The sequence below is a fragment of the Aptenodytes forsteri genome, unplaced genomic scaffold, assembly GCF_000699145.1.
Source record: "Aptenodytes forsteri isolate BGI_AS27 unplaced genomic scaffold, ASM69914v1 Scaffold96, whole genome shotgun sequence".
NCBI classification, from domain to species: domain Eukaryota; kingdom Metazoa; phylum Chordata; class Aves; order Sphenisciformes; family Spheniscidae; genus Aptenodytes; species Aptenodytes forsteri.
In genome coordinates, this window is record NW_008795029.1 from 3,400,552 (window position 1) to 3,415,604 (window position 15,053).

Consider the following 15,053-nt stretch of genomic DNA (forward strand, 5'->3'; position numbering starts at 1 on the left):
CAAGGCCCCGGGGGGAGCTGGCCCCTGAGGCCTACTTGTGCCTGCTGCTGGAAATGGGGGTGGGGATGAGGAGGCCAAGGGAGTGATCTTTTCCCCCGCCGCTTCTGCCCGCGCCCTGCTCTGCGGTGTTGCAAGGGGCGCAGCTGGACAGGGGCCGGCCCGGCGTGGGCTGCCCGCTGCCCGGCTGGGATCGGGTACGTGCCTGGGGGAAGGCGCTCCTGCCAGGGGAGAGCTGTCGGAAAAGGAGTATTTCCCACACGTGAGCGTGGGGTGGGGGGGCCTTAGGGAATGAATTGGTGATGACAGAAAACTTTTTCGTCTTTAACAAATGGGTTTTTGAAAACTAAATTGTATTGGATGGTAGTCAATAATTTCAATTGTGGAAACTTTCCCTCCTTTCATTTTTATAGCTGATGTTGTCTTTACTTGCTTTCTAGAAAATAGCATCATTGTCTCTGTGTCCTGCAGCCGTCAAGATTTTAAGAGGACTGATTTCTAGTCTTTGGTAACATGGCAAAAGATGTAAGTATATTTGTAGCACATCATATGTGGAAGCATAGCTCATAGAATATTTTTGGTTTTGTTAACAAAAGGAAACCAGGTCATGCTTTACAATAGCTGGCATTAATGAATATATAAAACTTACTTTATCTATGTTGTACATCAAGCCTAGGCTATGTTTTCCTGTAGATGGAACAGCATAAAACAGCTTCAGATCTGCAGCCATTTTTCCAGAGTAATTAATCTTAAGAATTCACTATGCTTATAAAAGCACTTGGGCTGTTGGCATGATGTGTATTCACACTGAACACTAAACAACTTGGTTTTGAATTGGATTTAAAAACACCAGCGAGAGCTGTCGGAAAAGGAGTATTTCCCACACGTGAGCGTGGGGTGGGGGGGCCTTAGGGAATGAATTGGTGATGACAGAAAACTTTTTCGTCTTTAACAAATGGGTTTTTGAAAACTAAATTGTATTGGATGGTAGTCAATAATTTCAATTGTGGAAACTTTCCCTCCTTTCATTTTTATAGCTGATGTTGTCTTTACTTGCTTTCTAGAAAATAGCATCATTGTCTCTGTGTCCTGCAGCCGTCAAGATTTTAAGAGGACTGATTTCTAGTCTTTGGTAACATGGCAAAAGATGTAAGTATATTTGTAGCACATCATATGTGGAAGCATAGCTCATAGAATATTTTTGGTTTTGTTAACAAAAGGAAACCAGGTCATGCTTTACAATAGCTGGCATTAATGAATATATAAAACTTACTTTATCTATGTTGTACATCAAGCCTAGGCTATGTTTTCCTGTAGATGGAACAGCATAAAACAGCTTCAGATCTGCAGCCATTTTTCCAGAGTAATTAATCTTAAGAATTCACTATGCTTATAAAAGCACTTGGGCTGTTGGCATGATGTGTATTCACACTGAACACTAAACAACTTGGTTTTGAATTGGATTTAAAAACACCAGCAAATACTGTTCAGATGAGGGGTTGTCGTTGACTACTGTTGTCAACTGGCATTGCCTGTCTTGTGTTCAAGGGGGCTTTGTGTATTCAAGGGAGTGAAGATGGTTCCGTCTCCATATGTGTTCATTGTTTTGTCTCTGGCTATCAAAAGATGCTAGTTGGTGTCCATAAAAACAGGCTTTGGGGACTTTCATCATAGGCTTCCATTACCATTGACGTTAAGGTTAGTGGCTTTCATTCTGTGGCCTACCTCTTTAACCATGTTTGCTCTTTACCCGTTCCGGTACTTTTAAAAAAAGAAAATTTAGACCAGTTCTGCATTTAAGATGTAATTCATTGTTAATACCTAATATAATTGGACTTTCATGTTCCTTTGTTGAAAATAAGACAAGATACTACTCCGTATTCGAATTAGAATATATCTTCCCTTCAAAAAAAAACCCCAAAACCAGCAGCGTACAAGCTAAGGAAAAGCGATACAATTCAAATTTGTAAAGAACAGGTTACAATCTAATGTGGACTGTTGTAGCTTTCAAATAGCGAGAATTTCCATGAAATAGTGATTGGTTTAACAAATTAATCTTGTAGAGAATTTTAGTAGTTCAGAAGCAACGGAAAAACATCTTGATGTGCAGAGAAGCAACCAGAAATACACAGCCACTCAAAGCTTGCCTGGAAGAGATAAGGGCGGCCAAGTACGTTACAGATAGCAGAGTTCAGGGAATGAAAGGCCGTATAAGCGGGAAGAAAATGTAAGAGGAATGTTAGACTAGGAGATTAAATTGAAACAGTTCAAAGTAATTGAGATACTAAAGTACATTTGTTTAATAGCTTTTGGGAGAGAGCTCAACTAAGTGAAGAAGTGCTAGCACCTGGAAATACAGCTGAATATCCTAGAAGGTCTAGGGGAGCAGAATGAGAATAAAACATTTAAGAAAGCACCTCATTTTTGAAAGATCTGGCTTACTCTAGAAAAGAGAGTAGCTAAGGGAGGAATAACATACATTATGATAAACTTCAGAAATGGAAGAAGGTGCTACAGACAGGAAAATAAATTGTTTTCAGTATCTTTATTACAAGAATTAGTAAGCTGAATTTGGAAAAATGAAAATCTAGGTCAGGTTTTAGGTAAAATTTTAAGTGTACTTGAGCACCGGAACAGGGTATGAAATCTTAATTGAAGGATTGTCTAACCTGTTCTTAAAAACCTCTACACATACTTAATCCTGCCTCAGGGAAGAAAGGTGAACTGCTTACCTTTTTGCAGACTATTACATACCCACCATTACATGATGTCTAAAATGTGTAGTGAATGCTGGGAAATTCTAAATTTCCAGGTTTGATTATGGGCCCTATTAGGTTTGATTTAATGCTAGAAAATAGAGATGCTAATTGGTATAACATTTTTTTGATTTTCAGAAGGGAAGAGAATGATTCCCTTATTTTTTGTCCAAAATCCAAGTTCTTTTCCTAGTGAAATAATGGAATTAATCATGATGGAGACAGTATCACTAAATTTCTGGGCACTGAATCTATGAAGACCTGCACCGCTGTAAACTTAAACGTTCTGACATGGAAATACTGCTGTAATTAATGGCCTGTGGTTCTGCCATGTCACCTATCAAGTGTGCTAACTGACTGTGAGATGTAGTGGTGAAGAAGATGGCATAGTTGATGAATGCTCCCACCCCTTCCTTCCCTTTTTCTCAGCAGAGCTGAGATGGCTAAACTGTGGTAAGGGCTGTGCTGCTACCGTGCCAAGCCTAGGCTTCAGGTGGCTTTTACGTGCCAAGCATGCTTCAGTGTGCTGCAGCCTGGGAACGCAGGCTCGGTGTACGTCCCACTTGTACTCTGTGCTGCTGGGGCCAGCGCTTGCTCTGGTGATGGTGAAGCAGGCAGCCCTGCAAGAAGAGGAAGGTGTGGAGCCAGGGCACCACAAGATAACATGCTCCTACTTAACCCCTCCTCCCACCTGCCACAGGGGAGCACTTTTCCTTTTGTTGCTCACTTTCAGGTCGTCTTCTGATACCTCTTTATAAAAACTATAATTTGAAAAGACCTGTTTGAGAAGTCAAATACTTGTAAAAGTTTGCAGACTGAGACTTTACTGGATAATTGAGCAAATGGGGAGCATGATGGAGAATACCGGCAAACCCAATTAAATGTTTTTATAGAGGATTAAATAACTACAAAAATACTGATCAGGTAAGCTGGCAAGATAATGCTTATGAACTATTTGACCCAAGCCTAAATTCTGTTAAATACTACTTTAAAATGTATCCCTCTAATGCTTTTCTGAGTGTACAATAAAGAGAAAATAAGCAACAAAGCATTGATTTTTTTTTTTTTTTTTTACAAAAGACTCATTTCCTCGGCAGTGGTCAAGAAGCTATGGGGGGAAGATACATTCATATGTAGCACCTTAATTAAGAGCCTGCAGGTGGAGTTCAAGAGCATAATCACAAGTAGTGTTAGAGCTGGCTAAGTTGAAAAATAATAATGGAAAAAGAGAAATAATAGCTTGTGCAGGTTGAAGTATCTGTGGGTATATCAATTTATTTTTTTGAAAATTTATATAAAGGGTATGTTGTCTGGAATGCAATAAATGTAACGGGGAAGAAAGGAACAAACTCATTTTCCAGTGTGATCTGGTAATAGTAATGAGCATAGCCATTTTTGGTTTTATGTAAGTGAGCATTGTGTGGAGCTGAGAAGCATTTCTAACAGAATCAGGCAGATTGACCATGGAATATCACATTCAATTCAGAAGATCTTAGTTACTAGAAAGACTTGACTTTTTGTGTAATTTAAAGAAACAATGAAAAAACCATGTGTGGACGAGAGAACACCAATTGCAGTATCTCAAGGACTTGGGTACCTTGGGAGTGGGATCATTCTGTTGCTTGTCTGAGGCCGAATGACAAAGTTGGGGTCAGTAGAGCTGGGTGCAGTTTGACATGTACGTTTGCACCATATGGGAAGTTTCTTGGTCTGAGACAGAGATAGTCATCGCATGCAGCGAATCTCCAGAAACTCCAGTTCAGACAGTATTCCTCTTTCTGGTTAATCAGTGTCATTCTCTAAGACTTTGCTGAGTCTGTTCTTCCACTCTTCCACTGCTTACAAATGTGGCACCTTCCAGGCAGGAGCTGGAGGAGCCAAACGTATGCACCAAGGTCCTCAGCTGACTTGTGCTGCTCACTGGATTCATGGGATTAATAGTTTGGTGGGGAGCACAGTCCCCTAAGTGAAATGGTGACCTGTCCATCCTTGGCATGCTTAATACTAGGTAGGATGCAGCATTGAAAGAGGAATTACTGTAGCAAGAAAGTAAATTTGGTAACTTAATTTTTGGTCTTCCAACTCCCAGTATAAGACTGAGCACTACTTGCTGTCCACTTTTATATTCAGTTATATATTAGAATAATCTGTAAATTAAGTCAATAAATATTTTTTTAGTATCAATGGTTAACGTACCTTCCACCACTAACTTAACAGTTTCTGTAGTGTAGCTGAAGATCCAACTCGTGATATGACCCTAGGGGGTTCTCCTCTCAGTTACTTTTGTTGCAAATGAACTGCCGAGGCCTCTCAGGCAGCCATAAAGAAAGAGAAGCTTGTGGCTCTTTTCTTTAAGACCCACTGTTAAATAGAAGAGAAGAAGCAGGAGTCACTTGCAGGAACTGGGTCTATTAGAGGGGATAGTCCAATGCATGGTGTTACAGAGAGTACTGAGGAGAAGGGGGCTAGACAAAAGGAGTGAGTAAGATTCCTTCTGATCTCGAGAATTACATATATTGAAATATGTGAAATACTCTATATAGTAGCAGTTGCTTATGATTGTTTCAGTTGTTCACCATTATTGCATGGACTGTTTCCAGTCATTAAAAAAGTAATAATTGTTAATGAAGAACATGCAGTTGAAAACTAATTTGGTGTTTCACAAACTTTTTAAACTGACACACCACTGTTAGCCTTCAGAATTTCTCACAGACTAAAATACCTTTCTTGAGAGCTGTTTGTCTGGAAAGCTTACGCACTTTACTGTTTCATAGGTTGCTGACAGTGGCATTGGCTTTGGAACCACTGGTTTTAAAGTTAGATTTTTTTTTAATTATGTTTTATTCTCCTGTCATCTTTGCTTGAATTGCTTTGAGGGGTTTGTCTCTTGATCTGTAGTTTGCATAAAACTTACTGTATCTCTTAGAATTTCATGGTGCTTTTATAAATCTCATTGAGTAGTAGCTATGGCTCATGTATTTAACTTTGCAAAGGAAGCCTTGTGCACATGTATAAGTCTGAGGACACCATGTAAGAAGTTCTGCCTACACAAAGTTCAATACCTGATCTAACATTACTGTTTAAGAGATCTGGAGATGTAGGGATTAAGGTTGATGGTTTATTTTAACTGAGTACTCAGAATACGTTCAGGTATGTAGTTTGATCCATTGAATTTATTTCACAGTATTACTTAATAAATACTTTGCTCAAGGAATATTATACGTTCAGGTATGTAGTTTGATCCATTGAATTTATTTCACAGTATTACTTAATAAATACTTTGCTCAAAGGATATTTAAAAAAAAAAACCACAGCAAACTAATTTCTTACAGCAACTTTACTGGATAGGTCAATAGGTCTGCTAGATTTGGGGAAAGAAGTAGTAGATCTGTACTTCTGTATAGTAATTTTGCAGGAACACCACAAAAGTTGTACTTTTTGATAGCTTTCATGTGGTGCTTCTACATCAATCTTGAGCAAGTCTTTGTGGTCTGAAAAGGTTACGTTTGGGGTGGATTAAAAAGAAGAGCCTAATGGAAGTAGGAAAAAGGTATATTTTGGATCTTTTTTACATGATGCACTTCAATGTCTAGAACGCATTGACAATTCTTCAAAACAATTTTCAGATTTTTAAAAAAAAATCTGCATGTGTTTCTCCTTTTATGTTCATTTTTGGTTATGTACTGGGAATTTCAGTGAGGCAGACTAGAGCAGTTAAGTCTTTAGTGGATCTCAAGTGGTGCATGCACCTCTTCTGATATTTTAGTTCAGCGACTTCTCAGTAGCTTGATCTATTTCTGTTTGTGTTTAGTGAGTTCTAACATATTCAGAAGTTTGCAAACTGAAGATCAAATAATATTATGAAATTAAGTCTTCTAAAAAGACATCTCAGTTTGGGATTTCAAGTGTTAACATTTTTTTAAATATGCTTTTTAGAAGGCAGAAGGAAAATGATCTTTAAGCTCTCCTTTTTACATGGCAAATACACAATAAGAGTTTCCCTTCCCTCCCCCCCATGTTGGTTTGTATTTATAAGGCAGAAAATAGCAACTCAGAAATTGCCTGTCACCTTGCCAATTTATTTGTGTAAATAAAGCATTTTCCTGTAGCCTTCAAGTGTTTAACTTCTTTACTAATTGTATGTGTCTGTTAATGGTAATGGCTTTATATAGATATATCTTTGTAGTATTACTGAGTAAATACAGTGTGCTGACAACTTAACACGCTAAACAAAAATGCAGCTTTTAAAAGTTAAGTTACACTAGGGATCACTTATTTTAGTGTTTGTATTTGCTTGCCTGGATATCACTTAATGAAGATTTATTGTGGCTAACTAGAAGCGGGAGGAAAAATGGGCCAATCTTTGCTAAACATTCTCTGTGTTGAAATGGTTCTCAGGTAGTGGACAACTTATTTTAAAGGTTGACAGTGGTCCATATCCCCAAAAACGCTGCTGGCTACTTGTCTTGTGTTGTGTTACATGACATTGGCTAAGCATCCCACTATTGCATTAATGGTTACACAGACTTGCTTGAAAATTACATTGTGGGCTGCTGTAGCTTTACAGTACACTGATAAGGAGGTTGGTGAGGAAAATGGTTTTGGAATGAGTCCTGTTTAACATTACTTGTTGATTTCTGCTGTGGTTCAGATGCTGTTGAACAAACTGCTCTAAAGATTTGGTTTGGCTGGAAAAACAAAAGTCTATTTAGGTCAAATCTAGAACGGCACTAGGAGCTAGTTGTAGAAGTGGCTGCTGCTGGTACCTCTCTGCATACGAGTATTTAGTCCAGGAGGACACAAATGATGATTTTATTTTCTAATTAGTTTATGTGGTAGAAGTGGCAAACCAGTGCTTCGGTCCTATTCACCCTAGGAATCTTGTATTCAATTTTGCTTCATTCTTACAGCTTTGCAGTTAGTTTTGGGGGTGTTAGCTTTAAATTTTGCAAGGATTGTATCACTTGGGCAATTGAATTATTGTAAGAAACAACCCGGTATAATGATTTTAAATCCTGTGGTATTGTTAATCTGTGTGGCTGCTTAGACAGGACCACTGTTTGACTCATCTTCAAAATTAATTCATCATCTCTGATTCTATGGTTTAATTTTTGCTGAATTCTAGATGTGTTGCTCTGTTTAGAAAAAACAGCCAAGAAAGCTAATGGTCTTGACATGTTCAGCAATAAGGAGACCTCAGGTGTCATTCTGTATATACTCAGTGTCCAATGTATGTGCAGTGGAGCCTATATTCAGACCAAAGACTGACAAAGCTTAACTGAGCTACTAACCTGTACGTAGTTTTTATCTTCACAATTCTTTGTGATCCAGATCTTTAATATCTAGTGCTTTGACTATGCCTTGCTAGTTAAGGTGCTAATAATTTAATTTACTTTTTGGAAAGCTCACTTCTATGGTATAGCTCATTGCTGAGTGGTTGACAAACACGTTAGTCTTGAAGATGCTGCCATGAACTGAGGATGTGGTATGATCACTGTTTCAGAAGGCGGCTACTGAGACGCGGTAAAATAACATCTGAGAATTTTGCAGGATCAGACTCCTATAGCCTGACTTTAAAAGATCTTTTATATTACTTTATACAGTAAGGAATAGTTCTCACTGACTTCATTTGCAAAATGAAATTCAAATGTTTTAAATTTAAGAACTTTCTCTCCTTTCCTGCAATCCTCTATTTCATATCTTAATTGCCTTTTAATTTTTGTGAAAAATGAATTGGCTGTCCCATAAAAATAGTCTCCTGCACTTACATGCTGATTCATTCCCAGAGCATGTTTGCTCTGGTCCCTGAATGAGATGAGGATCCAATGGGAAAAATAGTGTATTGTCATCGTTACGAATGACATTTGCATGGATAGGGTGAAAGAAGAATTAAGGTTGTTTAAGCAGCATTATTTCTGATTACAATCTTTTCTCCACTTTGTAGCTGTGCTAATTTTCTGTTGTATTTGTTTGTTGCTTTCTGATATTAAAATAAGGCAAACAAAAAAAGCCCTACATTTTCAGTGAAGTGGCACATAGTAAAATTGTATGGCCTACGGCCTTTACATTTATTGCCTACTCTTAAGCATAAAATTACTAGGGATTGTCATTCGGTATGGATCAAGTTAGGTGCAGTTTGCACAAGATGCGTAGTTGTTTGCTAGTAGGCTTTGCTAATGCCTGTAGACAGCAGAGGCATCCTCCTGATGCTTTTGACAAGCTCTGGGAGGAAATGCACTCTAACAGGAATACTTTTCCTTCCCAATTTCTCCATTTTCTGGTTCTGTCTTTACTACTTCATTCCTGATTTATTTTGAACTTCTCAGTCTGAGTCCCAGCTTATTTACCCTTTCAGTCATAGTTTAGAATAGATTGTATTTGTCTTCTCAGTTCCCATGTTCTTCCCTTCTCCTCACAGGATCCGATCTCCTCCTTCTATTAAAGCTCTCTTTTAGGTTCTCATCAGTTCTGTTACCTGTGCTTTTTCAGTGACTCCTAGTTTCTGTACCTCAGCTCTTAATCTGCCATCTTCCATCTGATTATCTAGCTCACTTTCTGTCTTTCCCAGCCAGTCTCAAAATTGCCTGGTTTTCTGTCTGTCTCATTCTGACTCCCATTCTTTAACCATTGTTACATATTTGGCACTCACATCTCTTGTTGTCAAACCCAGCCCTGTGCCTCAATCTAGTGGGCTTAATCTGCTGTTAGCAACTGAAAATTTCTGTTCTGAGAAACACCTTTCAGCAAATACCTCTTTCCATCTGTCTCTACCCTTTTTGCTCTTCTTTTAGCTCTTTTTCAGGGATTGTACTTAAAATGAGCTTGTTAGAAGCAAGATACAAGAGGTATTTCTGTGGCACAAAAGCACCCTTCTGTTCCCCATATTTACTTAATTCAGAGTAGTGAGGGGGACTTTCCTCTTCAGTTAAACCTGGTAGACATAGAACGTGTACTTGTTCAGTCTCATTTTAGTCAAACTTCTTGGTCATGCTTTTATAGGTTCCTTGTCCTTCAGTCCAAATTCAGCTTGACTCTTTTCTGTTTAAAGGTTTAGTGAATAATTTTATGCCAATTTTTATTAAGAAATTGAGTTGCAAGTCTGGAAAGCTGTGGAAGAAATGATACTTTTGTTGTAAGGGTGTTGAGTTTCTAGTGCATACCTTCAGAGACCACAAATATTAGCTTGTTAGTAAGATACTAAATTATTCTGTGATGGTCTGCACTAAGGGATTTTTTTAATAAGTGAAATTCTCTGCATTTTTAGCAAATTTTGTTTCAGATTAGCTTTAGCCCCAACAAAAAGATATTTCCCAATTTACTGACTTTCAGGCTGAGGGCGCTTCTAGTGCTTTTCAACTTTTACTTGTAAACAAAACAAAAATAGACTTCCCAGTCCTTATGACTGCTGATGATCTCATAGCAGGCCAAAGTTAACTTCAGTTGAATTTTTGATATGTTTAGCCCATCAGTTGATTTCTTTTCCTTAGGAGTTCTAAATGATGTGATAAGGCAAAGCCTAGGTGGTGGTTGGGGTCTCCACTCCAGCATAGCTTCCACAGTTAAAATTACCAGATTTATTAATTTGTCCAATGGTCTTTAACCCTCTTCCTCTGACCTGTGGAAAGGAGATTTTAAGTTATTACAGTTTAGATGCTATGTTGAGTGTCAAAAACTATTTTTTTAATCATTGTTGATGTTGTTGTAATGTGAAAACGATAAAGGGTGTATCTGTATCTGTTGCCTGTTTAGGATGCTAGGAATTTCTTTATGTAGCCGGAGAAGTATACATAGCCAACATGTCTGTGAAGAGGAAAGCAATGCTAAATCATGAAGTTGCACACGCTTACTAAGCTTTCAAGATCGAATATTAAGAGCATGATATTAATTTAAGCAGTCCTGGTGTTACCATCAAAGGAAGTAATGCATCCTGAAATTGAGAATCATGAAAAGAAGAAAATGTGGAATACGAAAAAAATTACATTATCAGGTGAAAAAAAAATAAAAATACCTTGTTACAAGTAGCTTGATAAGGCCTGAAAAAACTACGTGTATTTTTCCATCAGAAAATAGAATTTCATTGATGTGCAAACCCTCCTTGGCAGAAGGTTACTTTCTCATTGGGGAATATCAGATACTTCTCGCTGGTGTGGAGGGGTTTTTTTTGGTGTTATTTTTTTGTTTTTTGGGGGTTTTTTTTTGTTCGTTGTGAATCTGTGACTAGTTTTTTTGGTGTTATTTTTTTGGTTTTTGGGGGGTTTTTTTTGTTCGTTGTGAATCTGTGACTATGATACACCTAATGGGAGCTATGGTCACATTCTCCTCTATTTTCTTTGCTTTGGGCACTGCACTATGCTAGATAGGTTATGGAGGAGTGATCCTGGTCACTCCTCCAAAATAACCTGGCTTGAAAAATAGTGGGGATTTCTTCGAAATACACACTGAGAGATTTTTTTGCCTAGTATTTCCATTTTAGAACAAAGACAACAGAATTTTGTATGGGATGGAAGTTTTGCTTTTCAATTTTCTCTCGCCAGAAGCTTGTATTTGTGACTGAGGAGACTCAAAACTAGTGATAAATTTTGATAACCTTGGAATTAAATACTGTATCCAGAAGTATGAAGAGCATACTGAGGCTGGAGTAACAGAATTTTCACTAGAAATCAGTTTTCGTTCTGAATAATAGCAGCTGGGGGTGCTATTTGCTGTGGGATTTGGTAGTAGTCTTTCCAAATAGTTTTCTTGGAGTCTTTCCTAGGCATACTCTTACGAATGAGTTGAATATTTACCAGCCATTTTAACTGCTAGAGCTGAACCTTTAGTAAGACACTGGTGTGGAAAGGTGGTGGAACTGTAACTGCCGTACTCTTCATCAGTGTCGTGGTTCTTGAGGGGATTCTTCCAGTTGTTCAGTGATTGCTATTCTCTGATTTTTCTCAAATTGTATTCCCTTACTGATTAAATGCAGTGTTTTTCCCAAATGTTCTCCAGTTTTTCAGTGACCTGCATAATTTCAGTCACACAAAAAAATGGTCCAGGGCATGTGGCACTAACCTGACCCTTTATAATGCTAGGTTAGATTGTGTTTTTTGGAGTTGCATATTGTTTTGGGTAATATTTTTCACTGTATATTTTAATTATGTAGAAGAAAACTTGAAGCTTATGAGATTATTTGATACTACGGTATGCTGGCTGGTTGAATACTTAAGGATAAAATGAATTAATAGAAATGGTTATATTGGAGTTTAAAAAAAGAAAAATATGAAGGGACCAATAAGAAGTGATTACTGAATTGCCTAATTTGCTAATTACTGAAATAATGATTTGCATTTAATACTTCAATTTGCTGAATATCACAGCTTAAATGTTTGGTTTTGGATTATCACTGTAACTGACATGAACTTGATGCAAGTTTGCTTTTGCATATTGAACTGATGAATGGATTTAATAATTCAGAATTATTAAATTTATGTGCTTCTAAAATGAAAGACATTACAGATTAAAACAGCCGTTTTCTTGGAGGTCCACTGATCATGAACTCAATGTATTAAATGTCTTTCCAGTCTCATTGATATCTTTTTGATTCTCATGGAAAAGAGAATTTGCAGGAATCCTTGAGTACAAGCCTCCTCTTTCTGCTGTTGAATAGAAACTGAAGTACTTCATTTAAAGAAATTACGACAATGAGACTGCACTTCCTGTGTGGTTTAACACTCTTGTTGTGAAATTGAGGTAGAATGGGAGTATAATGTAACACCCAAAAATTCATCTTCATATAGCACATTGGGTTCCAGTGTTCTTGAATGTCATATTGCCATAGAGTGTAGCTCTAGTAACATCTTTGTAGCTCTGATAACATCTTTGTACTTGATACTTATTTCACGTTGATGAGTATACCTTCTTTCTTTGAAAGTGTCTGATAATAGCCTGTTGCCCTTCTGAATTATGTAGTAAGTGTGATGAAGAGTGAGGCTTATAAAAAGCTCTGGTGCCTCGGAATAGGGCAGTAGAACTGTCATTTGTTCAAGTGGACCTTTGAATCCCTACTGTGGGCAAGATGGAGAACAGGCAGTGGTTGTGTACTGGTAAGTTGTTGCAGTCTCCTTAAAACAATGCTATTTCATTACTTTTGGGGGGGAAATTAGGAGAATGGAGGACAGGATCTTCATTCTACCCATCACTTCCACTGTTTCCTCGCTTACGTTTTCTTTGTGCCACCAGGTCCTCATCGCTGCCGTGCCATTACAGGCCACTGCTCTTTATGCTTCCCTTAGCAAAATTTCTCTTCGGCTCACTTCCCAGCCTGTCCCCAATGCTCGGTCATCTCCTTCCCCCCGCCCCCCCCCTTTCACTGAGGAGGGAAAGTTTCCCGTTTTGTAAAGTTCCCTGTCTTAAGAAATCATTGCTGTTACACACCTGGATAACAGCAGCACCACAGCATCCTCTAGTGGCTCACTTGGTTTGCTGAACTTCTGGCAAATCGTAAGTAGGGCTCTTCAGGTAGACTTTTAAGGGAAAAGCTTTGCCGCTGACTGACAGCAAACCACTTAATTGTCTCTTGAAGATCAGCAGTAGCCTGCAAATACCAGCTATGCACAAAATGTGGCTAGGTTCTTTTCAGCCTCTGTAACACCACATGCTAAACTATGGTTAAGGACAAGTGTTGACTTTCTTGCTGTTCTTTCTAAATGGAAACAGTCTTTGTGTCCTGCCTTCATTATTTTTTCAGAACTGTTTTGTCTGGCGATACCAAGGAATTACTGCATCGAGTGTTTTCTATCAAAAAATTAATATTTTTTAAAAATAACTTCTAATATGAGCTTTCTCAAAGGATGGTGATTACTTTATAAACTTGTATGTAATCCTATAGCTCTTCCACTTAAGAGCTTTATATTCTGATCTTTAAAAAAATAATAATTGAAAAGCTCAAGGTGTTTCTTCTTAATGCCTTTTTTTCTGATTAAAATGGCTTAAGGTGTTCTCTACCACCTCTACTGTTTTTGCTAGAATGTTGTTAACTTCTGTGGTAGGTAAATAGTATCTACACAGAGAAAGGTGTAGTCAAAGGTGTGAATGGTTCTAATTATAAGGATGTTCAGCTGTCTGTTAAAACAGTGCATGTGCACTGTAAGAGCTTAGGACACAAAACAGCAAGGTAGGTGTAAACTGATTTTTCTGCTTGCATTTTAAGAAGATGTTATTTATAAAATCAAGATTTTAAAGTTTGGCAAATACTACGCCACAAACAGTGCCATTACATAGTGGCAGATTTGTGACAAAATGTGAGTGGTAGCAGCAGAGACTTGTGGTATGATTTCTTCCATCTTTAGCAATAAAAGGCTGTCCGTGTTTGTAAATTTAATAAAAGGTACTTTCTTTAACAGGCTGGACTAATTGAAGCCAATGGAGAGCTTAAGGTGTTTATAGACCAAAACCTAAGTCCAGGAAAAGGTAAGAACACAATTTTTAGTAAGACTCTCCATTTCTTTGTTTTCAGTTGTTACGCTTATTACTGGCTTTAAACTGCTTTCTTAGCATATTTTTGTAAAGCTTTTCTTAAGTTATATCTTACATAGTCAGCAAGCAAACTGTAGATTTTCTGTGGTTTATAATTGTCTCTAAACTGCATGTGAAGTTCAGTGGTGGTTTGTCATCCCATATGTGATCTTCTCGTTAGTGTAGCTAGTGTTTAAGTGTAAAGGCCAGGATGGTCTAAAACATCTTTTGGGGCACTGTGTTTTAGCAAATGGGGAAAAAAGCAGGAGTGTAGCAGTTTAAAATGGGTTATGACAGTTTTTATGATAGTGCATCCACACTAGTGCAAGCCTATCTGAAATAATATTTTGAACAGAACTGGTTTGGACTTGCAGATAATGGCTATGCATGTATAATACTGTAATGTAATCAAGCAATTTAATAAAAATGCAGGCTATAAACTTGAATTCAATATGTAAGCTCAAAAACTAAGAGTATCTAAACATTTGGGGAGTTATGTGCTGCACTTCACAATTAGCATAGTTGGGGGGAAAAAACAGAAGCACAACTTACAGTTGCCATCACGGAAACATGGTGGGATGACTCATACAACTGGAGTGCTGCAGTGGATGGCTATAAACTCTTCAGAAGGGATAGGCAAGGAAGGAGAGGTGGTGGGGTAGCCCTGTATGTTAGGGAGTGTTTTGATTGTCTAGAGCTTGATGATGGTGACGATAGGGTTGAGTGTTTATAGGCAAGAATCAAAGGGAAGGCCAACAAGGCAGATATCATGGTTGGAGTCTGTTATAGACCACCCAACCAGGATGA

The 15,053-nt window shown here is 38.0% G+C and overlaps 1 protein-coding gene across 3 annotated transcripts in view; it reads left to right on the forward strand.

The window, feature by feature from the left end:
* The first annotated feature begins 443 nt into the window (after positions 1 to 443).
* TFDP1 (transcription factor Dp-1) overlaps positions 444 to 15,053 on the forward strand; it is a 54,861-nt gene continuing 40,251 nt past the window's right edge. For 2 of the 3 annotated variants that reach the window (XM_009276084.2, XM_009276086.2), the window contains exons 1-2: positions 1,061 to 1,146; positions 14,135 to 14,201. In XM_009276084.2, the coding sequence (XP_009274359.1) occupies positions 1,135 to 1,146; positions 14,135 to 14,201 (79 nt within the window). In that variant the 5' untranslated portion in view covers positions 1,061 to 1,134. Of the gene's footprint in view, positions 523 to 1,060; positions 1,147 to 14,134; positions 14,202 to 15,053 lie in introns of those variants that run through there. The other variant, XM_009276085.2, reaches the window with a different exon arrangement.